General features: G+C 33.1%; 1 protein-coding gene across 2 annotated transcripts in view; it reads right to left on the bottom strand.

The window, feature by feature from the left end:
- The window catches only part of PXDNL (peroxidasin like), a 538,497-nt gene that overhangs the window by 181,620 nt on the left and 343,073 nt on the right, over positions 1-13,804 (bottom strand). For both annotated transcript variants that reach the window (XR_004230951.1, XM_031946417.1), the window contains exon 5: positions 7,278-7,349. Coding sequence is in view for 1 of the 2 variants with exons in the window: in XM_031946417.1 (XP_031802277.1) it covers positions 7,278-7,349 (72 nt within the window). In the remaining variant the exon portion in view is untranslated. The remainder of the gene's footprint in view (positions 1-7,277; positions 7,350-13,804) is intronic.

Genomic DNA, 13,804 nt, shown 5'->3' with positions numbered 1-13,804 from the left:
GGAATTAATATTTTTAAATAAAATAAGATTTATTAGTACCAAATCTTAAACTATATTATAAGACAGTAATCATCAAAACTATATGTTACTAGTTAAGAAATAGAAAAGTAGATGAGCAGAACAGAGTAGACATACAATACAAATTAATGAATGATTATGGTAACCTCCTGTTTGACAAAAGCAAATATTTAAGCTTTGGGAATAAGAATTCACTATATGGCAAAAAAAAAAAAAAAAAAAAAAAGTTGAGAAAACTAGAAAGTAGTATGGCAGAAATTGACTATCGACAATACCTTATATCATTTACTAAGATAAAATCAAAGTGAATGCATAATCTGGTTATAAAGTGATATAAGTAAATTATGAAAGAAAGAATAATCTTAGTAAAGAAGAAATAGAAAGCCTTAAAAGATGTAAAATGAATAATTTTGATTATATTAAATTAAAAATGCTTTGTACAAAGAAAACCAATGTAGTCAAGATTACAAGAAAAGCAGAAAATTAGGGGGAAAATTTATAGACAGTTTCTCAGATAAAAGCTCTCATATCTAAAAAATATATCAAATTTATAAGAGTATGAGTCATTCCCCAATTGATAAATGGTCAAAGGATATGAACAGACAGTTTTTCAATGAAGAAATCAAAGTTACATATAGTCATATGGAAAAATACTCTGAATCATTATTGTTAGTTGAATGCAAATGAAAACAATTTTATGATATTATTTTACACCTCTCAGATAGGCTAAAATAATAGAGGAGGGGAATGACAAATGTTGAAAGGGTTACAGAAAAACTGATATGCTAATGCACTGTTGTTGGAAATGTGAACTAATCAAACTACTTTGGAGAACAATCTGGAATTATGCCCAGAATTATAAGCCCTTTGACCCTGCAATACTGTTATTAGGTCTGTTTCCCACAATGATCAAGGAAAAAAAAACATATTTTTTTCTTTTTTTCATAATTTTTTATTAAAGCCTTTTACTTTCAAAATATATTCATAGATAATTCCTCAACATTAGCCCTTGCAAAACCCTGTGTTCCAATTTTCCCCCTTCTCCCATGCCCTCCCCTAAATGGCAGGTTGTCCAATATATGTTGAACATGGTAGAAATATATAAGAACTCTTATTTTCTAAAATATTTATAGTTTCTTTCCTTGTTTGGCAAGCAATCAGAAATTGAGAGGATGTATATCAGTTGGAGAATAGTTAAACATGTTGGGGTATCTTATTATGATGGAATAATAATGTGCTATAGAAATGATAACTTTAATGATTTTAGAAAAACATGGAAAAACTGATAAAATAATAAAGAGTAAAATATGCAGAACCAAGAGAATGCTGTATACAATAATAGTAATATTGTTTGAAAAATAATTGAACAACTAAGTTGTTCTAAGTATTGTAAATACTCAAATCAGCTTCAAAGGACCTAGGAAGGAAGATACTATCTACCTTCAGAAAAAAGAACTAATAAATAGATGTGTGCATAGTATGGTTTTATGATTGACAGAGGTAGAGAGATAGATGGAGCAAGCGATAAACTATATGTATATGTGTATATTTTCAAAGTGCGGTCTTCTAATTCAGGGTGGGGAAGGAAAGAAGGAGACAGTTTGGAAATTAAAATGTAACAAGAAAAATAATTTTTTAAAAATTATTTATCAATGGCCTATTATAGAAGATAAAATGTTGAACTTGAAGTCAAGCAAACCTAAATTTGAAGCCACCTCAGATATTTAATACATATGTAATTCTGGGCAAATCAATTAACTCCTCTGTGCCTCAGCTTCTCCATTTGTAAAATGAAAAAAGTTTAATTGGTTGACATCCAAGTCCCTTCTAATTCTAAACCTATCATCCTATGAGTAGGCATTGAATTGAATTCTGTTCAGTTGTTACTCTTCACAATGTGAGAAGAGTACTACACAGTCAAATTCAAGATTCCATTTTCTCTTTAAATATCTGTCCAAATATTTAGATTGTGGTCTCATCACTCTCAGTTTTATTATCTTTTATTCAGTGAAAGATACTTCCCAGTAAGCAGTGATCCATAAAAATGAGATTTTGACTATATCCCAACAGGACATCATGAGAAACAGACAATGCTTTTACTAAACAATATGCAACAATTGAAAACTAATGAGGTGTTAGAGTTTTACAGCTTTGGAGTCATTAGTGAATTCTGTTGGGCTAGTAGGTGATGATCTTTTAAGAAACCTCCCACTTTATTTTCAGTTGATTGAGCACTCTCAGCAGGGTTATTGAACTCACTGGCTGTGGCACAACTGATTCTGACTGTTTGTAGTTATTACAAAACCCTATGCTACTTTTCAATAGAATAAGGTTTTAAGTTCAGGGTATAATAGTCTCTGCTAGTTTAGTATTAGTAGATATAGAATTTTTTTGTATGTTGACTAATGTATGTTATCTTCAGCATAAAAGATCTAAGAATTATTAGCTTCCTTGTAGAATCTATTTGAGACATTAAAATTGGATACTCAAAAAATATTACATGTGTGCATCAAACTTATTGACTCTTTCAAAGGAAAAAAATGAAAATGGAAAACAGCTGTTCATTTTGATAGATAAGTCAAAGAAATGATTTTCTTTTAATTTACCAAAAACAGCAGAAATCATAATTTTATAATTTTTTAAGATATGTATATACCTCAGATTCCTCCAAATCCTGAGCTTTCTTTGAATTAGCACTTTAAAATAAACAAATATAAACACATATAGATAGATGACAGATAAATGTATTGATTACATGTATGCATACATGTATTTACTACATGTAATTTAAATAAAATATAAGTATATTTTAATAAATATATACATATATGTACGTGTGTATTTACACACATATATGTACACACACGAATCATCATTCCTCACCATTCATTATGTTAGTAACTTTTTCCTCTTTATTTGTGAAAAAGTTCAAAACATTAAGAGAAAAGATTATTCTAGACTTGAATTAATTGACATGTTCTAGGTCAGTAAAAGTATTTTTCAAAAATGTCAGAAGAGAAAGGTCCAGGCCTTTCTTCCTGAAGCAATTTGACAGGGAAAATAAAAATCAAGACAGGCTAGTTAGAAGAGTCAGACATGTAGGTCATGCTAACAGACTAGGATTAAATATATGGTCACTGAGATCTGAAGCAGAGTTAAACAATAAAAACAAGGACCCAGAAAGTCTGGCCAAGAAGTCAATAATAATCCTACCTGAGCTATGGGGAAAATAATAAAGAAAGCTTTTTTATCCCTTGAGATGGTATAGAACCAAAGAGATGGGTAAAAGGCATATATAAGCATATCAAGAAGTTGGTATGCAAGACCATAACTACAGCCACAACAAGTAGCACTAAAAAATACAATGAGCCAACATCCTAAGTGAGCTTATAAAAAACTCAGGAGTAAGTAAGGGCAGTGAGTATAAAATATACTTTTTAGGACTTAAGAAAGGGAAGAGAAATATAGAATAAAGGATTCAACAGAGGCAAGATAAAAGAGATTTTTTTTTAAGGATAATTTTTTTAATTGCAGAAAGAACCAACAGATGGAAATATTGAAGATAAGTGAGATTTAGGAATTGATTAACTGGGCCAATTCCCAAAAAGGAATAGGATAGAATGTGTCAAGAATACAAATGGAAGAATTAACCTTGATAAGGAAAAAGGTCACTTTATCTGCTGAGACTGAATGGAAGCAAAAGAGGATTATGATAATGCTGAGAAATCGTGGGAAATGTCCACTGAGAGAATGTTTTTAAAGGATTAAGCAAAGTGGAATAAGGGATATATAGAGATTCAACAGGATAAAAAGTAGAAGGAGGATATTCTAGATACAGGAAACAACATAATCCATCTCCTTTTATTAACCTTTTTTTCATTGGTAATATAATTTATCCTACTGCAAAGGGCTGAAACTCTGAGCAGATGCACTTGGGCAACAGAGCATTTAAGGACAATATTCTATTAGCATATGCTTGGAAAATGGCCCGCCCCACTATTCCGTGCTGGCTTGATCTGTTGGTGAATACAGAGAATTGTAGGAGGGATTAGAGGGTGGAGTAAGACACGCCAGAGTTCTTTTTGGGGGGAGACAAAGAGGAGAGGTGTGGAGATTCCTGTGTCCATTCCCTTAACTTCTACCCCTAACGACCAAGAATAAAGACCAAAGGCTTTTGCTTATCCTGACTCCAGCTAATTCTAAGGCATCAAGAGTGCTAACTGGGTCTTCATAGCCTACTATGCAAATCATTGTTTGTAAGAAGGTGCAACCAATTCACACCAGTATTTCTCTATTGCCTTGTAGAGGCTTTCTCAGTTTTAACTCTTTACAACTTGTTATAATGAATACAGTACAGGTTTTTTCAGGCAAAACATGGAGAAATTGAATTGATAATTACAAAAATCTTGCAAAATTTAAGAACAAGATCATATACAGATTAACTTTTTTATTTTTTGACAGTTTTTAAACTGGATGATCAGGGGCATGTTGTGGATATGTTTTATTCAATATTGCAGAGATATATTTGTCAAAGTTACTAATTTTATTCCTATATAAAGATGGAGAAATGCAACCTAGATGATAATAAAGTATAGTGGCTTTGGAAATAAAGACACATAGTTATAGATGATTTGATGTCTTCTTAGAAGGGCTTCAGCAGAGTATTCCAAAGAATCTGGGCTCGTCCCTGTGCTTATTAACAGGATTAATTAGTAATTTGAATGAAGACATGAATTGCCAGTTTATCAAATTTCCGAGTGATAGAAGGTAACTATAACTAATATACAGGAGGCAGGAGACAAGTTCCAAAAGGATATTGTCAGAGTGGAGCATTTGGCTACAATGCAATACTACAACACTATGCAATGGAATACAGTACACATTTATTTTGAACTTGCTATGTGCCAAGAATTGTGCTAAACTCTAGGGATATAAATAAGGTTTGGAAAATTCCTGTGCTAAAGAAATTTATCATCTAATGGGGAATACAATACACAAAACCAAGCTGAAAAGTGAGGGCCCTATAAGTACCTGAGACTAGGATATAATGATGGTTGGGTCAAAACCAAGCAGAGCAGCTGATAAAAAATAGTGTTGATGCTAATTCTGAGCCCTCTATAAAGAGAATCTTTAGGAGTTTTTTTTTAATTCTATTTTCATTAAATAAAATGAAACTCCATAGAGATAAATGAATGTTTTTACATTTGGATTCAAAACAGTAATTTTGCAAGTATATGAACATGATATGGCTAGAAGATGATTCTTCTGAAAATCTCTGCAGGGCTTATTAGTGGAGTACAAGTGAGTAAAAAGTATGATAGAACTGCCTACAAAATTAATATGATCTGAGCTGCATTAAAATTAGCTTGCTGTGCTGAACAAAAGAGCTGATAACCTACATTAGGCAGATGACACAATGGATAGAATTCTGGACCTAGAGTCAGGAAGACTTGAGTTAAAAGTCAGGTTCAAATACTGACTTCTTATCTGTGTGAACCCAAGCAAGTCACTGAAACTTTCAGTGACTGAGAGTGACTATACTGAACTTCTGTAAAATGTGGATCATAATAGCACCAGCCTCCAAGGGTTGTTGAACTCAAGGATGAATGAAGTTAGATATCTGTCAAGTATTTTGCAAACTTTGAAGCACTAGATAAATGCTTAACTACTCTGCTTTGAGAACTGCTTTCAGCTTGGAATATCTATTTTGAGAATATTGTATGAAGAGTTCCCCATGAAGGGCAACCAGGATAGTAAAGGCTCTTGAGTTCATCTCCACAAAAGGATTAACTTTTGTTGGGGGAAGGCAGAGGAATGGAGAGCTATCTGAATGGTTGTCAAGTGGAAGAGGGATTAGTCTTGTTCTATTTGGCCCCAGAGAGCAGAAACAAGAGAAAAGAATAGAAGGTAAAAGGAAAAATATAGGAGAAGCTTCCTAATACTGAAAGCTATCCAACTGTAGAACGAATTGACTTAGTAGACTTTAAGGCTTATGTGTGTATGTTATATGAGTTCAGATGAATAATAGATATACATATGTATACATAAAATATGTATATGTAACACACGTTGTTTTATACATAGTTGTCCCTTCCACATTGCAACTTTTCCCCATTACTGTTCTGATATATCACAGAACATAAGAAATTAAATGGGAATTTAATTGGTTGGCATAAGAAATTAAATGGGAATTTGGGGGGAATTTTATAGAAACAGAAGATTACACAGAATCTATGACCAAATATTTAATCCAAATTTCACAGTATACTCCATAAAAGAAAAAGAACAAATTTTAGACTTCTTCTCTGTTATGAAGGGAGGACCAAAAGATTATATATTAATTTTCCCAGATCACAAAGGCAAAACACTCCAATCCCCTGAATGTGGAAAAGATAACTATATATTTATACATATACACATTCTCTGTTATGAAGGGAGGACCAAAAGATTATATATGAATTTTCCAGATCACAAAGGCAAAACACTCCAATCCCCTGAATGTGGAAAAGATAACTATATATTTATACATATACACATATATTTATGATAGATGGATGGTTAGATAGATACATAGACAAAAACTCAAAAATACCATGTTTTCATATGTATATAATAGCCAGCTACTTAAAATTCGTGTAAACTAACCTAAAAAAGGGAGAGAGACTGATATCATGAGCCTATTTACCTATAAATAGACTATTGCAGGTACAAAGAACAACTATATCCCTTGTTAAAAGCTATTTGGGTTCTGAATGCAGAAATTAGTTCTCACACAGAATCTTTCACAATTCAGCTGTCTGATGTAAATGGTTTATTTTCTAACTGTATAGCTCAACTTTTGCTTTAAAAAATAGAAGAAAAGAAATAGAAGAAAGAAAAAATATTTTCCTATGAGGCTACCCATTATAAGAATGTTACAATTCATTTGAGCTGTAGTTCAGCTCAAATCTCAAAGCATCTTTTAAAAGGTGAAATTAAAATACAGGGCATTCTCCTTCCAATCTGGAAGAAGAAGGAAAAGAAGTTCTTGGCTATTCAGAAAGCAATGAGTCCCCAAAGGCTCTCTGGTTTTTCAAGTATAAGTTGCCTGATTACTATTCTTTGTTTCCCTCATTGTAGATAGTAAGTGGAATCTCTGTCTCTTAGACTTCCTGGAGAACAGTCTGCAGTGGGCCAAAAGGTCAATCACTGGCTCTGGATCATCAAGGCAGGTTAAATAAAGAAAAAGAAAACAAGATGCCAGAGAAGACACTACTCACAATCTCTCCAATTTCTGAAGGTCTTCAAAGGTTTCTGGTTGAAATGTTTCTATTTGGTTGAAGTGAATATACCTGGAAGGAACAAAACAAAGAGTTAGAAATGCTTCATGCTGAGAGCAGCAATTACCAGCTTGTGAGGAATTGACATTGAAGGAGAAAGTACTTCTGACCCAAAGTACTAGCAACACTTGGAAATAAGAAACTTTGTAAAATCCTTGATCATTTTTTTTTCACCTGCTGTCTGCCAAATTCTGTCTAGGACTTTGCAGAGAAAGGTGAGACTGATACCTAGATGTAAAGACCAGCCTGAGACAGCACCGGAAGGACAGGAAGTTGGGAGTTGGTTAGTAATGTCATTATTTGATTTAATCATTCAATTGAAATAAAATCAATTTATATGATATTTAGGATTAGGTCACTGTAAGTAGGTTGTTGGCATTAAATATAAGAATAAATTGGCATTGCTGAAAGCAACAATACCTTTTATTTATTGTATGGAGAGAGGCCTGGGGGGGAATGAGGAATGGGAGAATGAAGTGGAGCGTTATAGGGCTTACATGGAGATAACTTTGCAAAGGTAGAATGGAAAGGAAAATTAAGGCAGCCCACAGATAAACACACACATACACAACACACTCACACTCACAAGCCCACTAAGTTCTAATATTTTGTAATCAGAGCAGTTCATCAAACGATACTTCCAAAGTAAAATTAGGTAAAGATAAGTCAATAATATAACCGGGGCATCACTAGAAAATCTCATATTCCATGCCATTCTGTTAGACCAGGGGTGGGAATGTCTGGCTAGTAGGCCCTCAAAATCATTGGATCTGGCTCTGCCTGCCAAGGCAACTACCAAGGATGATGAGTTGAAAACTAGGAGCAGCATCTCTCCATGCTTGAGTTTTTAAGTTGATAATTTTGTATGGCCAGGAAATGACATTATAAATATCTAAATGACCCTTGGAGGAAAAACCAAGCTTTAGGGCTGTTTTAGGCCTTGCCAAAATTGAGAAACCCAAGATGGTCACATAAGAAGCTGCTCCATGGGACTTAGAGCATAGCTTTATCAAGTTCTCATTGAAATGCTCATGAGCCCATCTTTTCTAAGAGTAAGACCATCTACACAGTCAGGATAGTCCAGGTATTTTTTAAAGGAAGTTTCAAGATCATCTCAGGCAAGGATGATTGGCTTCCTACCTTTGAGGTCACAGGCTTGAAATGTCAATCATCTCATCCCTTCTTTCCAAGAAGGGACAAGTGCCTCTTTGGAGGTTGTGGTTACTTAGAGGAACTGATGACTGACCAGAGAGGGTGTGTAATCCAAGAATTAGAGGGAAGAAGGTAGGTGTCATTACAAACTTCCTGAAAAATCTTGTAAGGGTTATTCCAATACAACCAATATTTTAAAAAATTAGAGACCACACAACCAGGAAAATGGAATTTGCCAGACAGGAAATTTACAATAGTGGGGGTTAAGAGAGAAAGGACAGAAACAGAACCAAGTTGCAATAATATGAGTAGAACATAACTATTGGATAGGGAAATATTAGACCAGAAAAATGTCACTTTTTTAGACATAAAATAACATTTCAATTAGAAAGAAGTGTTTTGATTTTTTTTTACCCTTTCAGAAAAAGCACAGCTTGTCTCATCTCCTTCTCACTTAAATTCAATTCACTTGCATGTCATGGTACTAATTCCCTGATGTCATAGTCATCTTGGAGAATGAAAGACAATTTTAGGAGAAATTAATCATATAGGACTTTCAGTAGAAGTTAACTAAGTACCATAATGGACATAACCTTCATCTATAATTTTACAAAAGATACACTCTTCCAATGGATATTTCTTGTATCAAGACTGTATAAAAGTTGAAACATAACATTTAATCTCAGTGTAAATTTTTTTCCTTGGAAGCAACCTTTCTGATATCCTAAATTAATGTAGGTATAGATCTTAAATAACCTCGAGGATTAGATGATTAACTCATATATTTGAAGATATCTCTCAAGAGTCAGTTGTCTCAAACAAGCTTGTGGTTTGTTGTTGTTTGCCCTTAGTTCTCGAAGAGGTCCATGGCATCAGGAAGATGATACCATAACATGCAAGTGAATTGGATCTATTAGATATCAGCCAAATCATGGACGAATTACTTGATAAGTGTCTGAAGTGCTAATGATTTATGTTATACACTTTGGAGATTCTAAGAGGTAGAGTTTACATTCTATAGGAAATACTTAATACTCTATTTCTCACCCTGAGAGATTTATATATTATTTTCTCATAGTATAACCTGTAGGTACAGGCAAGGTAGAATAGAAGACCTGTGGATGCAGCAAGTCAGGGTTTCGAGACTTATCTCTGAAAAAAACTAGTTCTGAGATGATGGGCAAGTTACTTAATCCTATAAGTCTCCAGGCAGCTCTCAAAGACTTACAGTTGCCCAACTACATAGGAGGAAAGAGTACTTTATACCAAAATAAAGTATAATCTTTCTCCTTCCTTACTCCAATGTATACCAATGGGAAAACAAACTAGGGATGCCACACTTAATTGACAGGATCACATTTTCTCTCAAGAAATAAGTTTTAATCTACTAATTAATTTAGTGAAGTGCTGGTTCAGATCCCAGAGTCCTTTGCCATAAAACAAACAAGGGACAGTTTTACTCCAAACAAATTAAAAGGCAAGTGTTACAAATCAGTTGCTTGGACCATAAATGTACATCATATGGTCCCTATAGAATGTTTTATTTTGAATAAAACTGCATCCTGATGGGTCCTCTAAGATGAGGTGTACACCTAAGTAGATGAATTCATGAAGAATGACTACCAAATATAATAATTTAAATTTTAATAAAATAGATACTAAACTGCTCCCTTACTATAATTAGCCAAAAGTTAGCTGCTTAAGGCTGCTCTTGATTTCACATAATAAAAGTATGCCATCAGGTGTTTATTTGTCAGCAAAAGATTGTCTCCTGGCACCTCTTTTCAAGTTTACCTGATGCAGATAAAACCCAACTAGAGAAAGCTAAAAAGAAAATATGGAAAGATAAGTCTAAATGACCCAAAGATAAATCACATAACTAAATAGTCATCATTAGCAACGTTCTTTATCAGCCTTCATTCCTGAAACTGATGAAGAATCCCAAAGCCTCACACTGGCTTTCCAGTTATGTGTCTGTTTGTATGTTTAAAAAATAAATGAATTTTTTAGAAGTAATTTTCCATGTTGCAAGGGAGAGAATTTCCATTGTATGGATTAGTTAAGTCTCTTAGCTTGCTTGCTTTCTTCTTTGCATTACTTTAGTCTCTTATTAGCACTTCCATCAAATAGGAAAAAGGAAAACTTAAACTAATTAATTTTTTTTTTTACTATGGAGACCTTGCCAGCATTAGTCATAAGCATGTTTACATATTTTTCTTAATTATCTGGAACAAAAAGACAATGAGGTCATTCTGTCTGCTAGTCTATAATCAGATAGCAAGCCAACTAAATTCAGGAAGGAAAAAATGCATACATTTCAATATAATGACTGTTACCTGATTTTTTTTATTTTTATTTTTCTGGGTTGCCATAGTTATAAGCAATGTTCAAATGTTGGTCCATACAATTCTTTCTAAACTATTACAGTGAGTTTTACTTTCTTGCATTTGAAAACTGTTTCTTTACATGTATTTTAAAACTATCTATGTACTTTAACATTTTCATAAATATCATATTTCATAAATATGCATGCTCCTTTATTAAGGATAAATTTAAGTTCACTATAGACTGAAAAGTGCCTACTGCTAGTTGTTAGAATGATATGTTCCCCTAAATACATTTTGCCAATTCCAACATCAAGAACAGAAGTTCAACCATTCTCACCTTTTCTGATAGGTTCCAATTTAATACCTTGTGAGAAAAATAATTGGTATTTGAGTGTCCGCTAATGAACATGGAAAAAAAAAGGTACAGAAGCAGACTTTATCCCATCAGAAAAGCAAAGCAAATCACTGGGCTCTGAAAATGGAATTGTGCTTTTTATTGGTTTAGGGAATTCCTAGTGAAAAAATCCATTTATCAATACAGATCTGAAATTGTTCTGTAATTTATAAATTCTAGTGAGTTGTCTCAGACACCAAGTAACCTGTCCAGGTAAGAAAAATAGCATATGCCAGAGTTGGAATTAGAAGCTAGATCAAGATGACTCTGAGACCCTCTCTTTATCCACTAAGTCAGCTGTTACTCTAGATTTTTTCAGAATTTAAAAGAAATTCCTTTAAAAGATTAATCTTTTAATTAACTTTACTGTGAAAATCTTAGACTTTATATCTCTTATTTCACTGTTTTTCCATGTTATCTTCAGTTTCTTTTTCAGTCTAAATCAGGAGTTTTAATCTGGTGTCCAAAGATACTCAAAAGACCAATCAATGGACAGATTTCAGGGGATTCATGAACTTGGATGAGAAAAAATGATATTTTTTCTTCAATATAATTTGTTTCCTTTCGAATGATACTCATGTTATTTTATGTATTTCAATAAAATACCATTCTGAGAAGGGATTCATAAATTTCACCAGAGTGCCAGAGGAATTGGATTAAGTTCTACCACTTGATGTTAGGCCAGTTAATTCTTTGGTTTCACTCTTGCATAAGGGACCCATGATAGAAAAAAGATTAAGTGGAACCTTGTATCTTTTGCAAGTACTCATATGAGTGACAAGTACCAACTGAGATAGTTCCAAGTACCTTTTTTTTTTTTGGGGGGGGGGTTCAGGTAGGGGTGGAGGAGGGTAGTATTTTAACCTTACATAAATTAATAGCAAAATTCCACACATGAAAGACTAAACATTGTTATTTCCATTTTTACATACTTGTGAAACTAGGTTATATGAAATTAATTGCTACTTTCATGACCTATCCTATATATTCCAATTGCTTTAGCTAAAGTGATACACACACCTTTAAATCGATGAATTGTTAAAGCTATATACATCATCTATAGAATAAACTGAAAACTGAGGCAAAAACCTTAAAAAAAACTTTCTGAATTTATAATGGTTCAGTGTTCAGAAAGGATATTTGATTTCCTTGGGAAACTTTGAGATATGATTGAGTTATATTATCTCTGTAATTGCTTCACTTTAGTTAGATTTCTCATGATAATATCATAGAATCATTACCCATAAAAATACTTAGGAGTCATCTAACAAGTTTGCCTTCTCTAGCCTGAATAAAAAAGCCAATCTCACTTCACATAGAATATTTTGTGAGATAATGCCATTTTTGGAACATCAGCAATGTGATTTCCACTGGCTAGTGAGTGAACATTCATCCACAATACTATCACCAAGTGGTATAGGACAGAAGGACCAATAGATAAGATATATTTCAAATGTAAACAAAATACTTCAATTAGGAATATGTAGCCTAAATTAAGAAACAAAAAATTAGATGGAGAATGATTTTTCAGGCAGTATCAGTTACTGATATTGACTTATCTTTCAACATGCACTTGCTGAGCCGAATAAAAATAAATGCACTGCATCTAGGAATTGTCTTGGTAACCCTAATTAAGAGTGGAATACAAAAAAAAAAAAAAAAAGAACTGTATTTGTCTTTATCTAACAGTAAAGTTAGGTGGAGAAACAGTTGAATAATAGTCTTTAATAGCACTACTATCCATTTTCCTAAAGAGAGTGAAGAAAGAAAGTGGCTAATAAAGTCTCTTAGCAGGGAGCTATATGCGCATGGAAAATAAAGACTCTGAAAGGAAAGGACATGCTCTGTGTTATATTTGTCTGTCTGTCTGACCATAAAAACCTAAGTCAAGGGAAGAACATATTATCAGCATATTTTTGTTGTTTTTCTTGAACAATGAACTTAGGTGTGAATAGAATATAGGACTTGGAATCAGAAAGACCAAATTTGAATCCTGCACTCACTACTGGCCTGATCTTGGGCAATTTACTTAATTGTTCTGTGCCTTAGTGCCTCACCTATCAAATGGGGACAATAATTGTATCTACCTCACAGGACTGTTGTAAGGATCAAATAAGTTGGCACATGAAAACTCTTTGCAAACTTTAAAAGGCTATCTAAATGCCATCAATTTTTACATATCACCTATGAAAGATTTTAAAGCAATTTAAAGATGAAATCACCAAATCAATACAATATAAAATAACAGGAATGGACTTTTTTGATTCCTTGTTTCTATTCAGCATCATAAAATAACCTTTACTAAATAGACATCTACATACACATGCATAATCCTACAGCTCCACTAAAATCCTCTTCTGATGCTTTCTAGTGGCACTGTAATATTCTTAGGTTCTCAAAGCCTAGGCCAGTTTTTAATAGCTCTTCCTAAACTGAAAAAGCTTCAAATGCAATAGTGGCAATTGACATATGCTAGTTCTTGATCATTTCTTTGCATTAAACTTTTTTTCTCTTGATGGCCTCATCAGTTATCATGGGTTTGATTATTGTCTCTATGTATATAAATTCTAGATTTATATATCCATTCCTGGTCT

This window comes from Sarcophilus harrisii, chromosome 1, assembly GCF_902635505.1.
Source record: "Sarcophilus harrisii chromosome 1, mSarHar1.11, whole genome shotgun sequence".
Lineage (NCBI taxonomy): Eukaryota > Metazoa > Chordata > Mammalia > Dasyuromorphia > Dasyuridae > Sarcophilus > Sarcophilus harrisii.
Note: the sequence above shows the minus strand (reverse complement) of the source record. Positions and strands in the feature narration are given on the sequence as shown.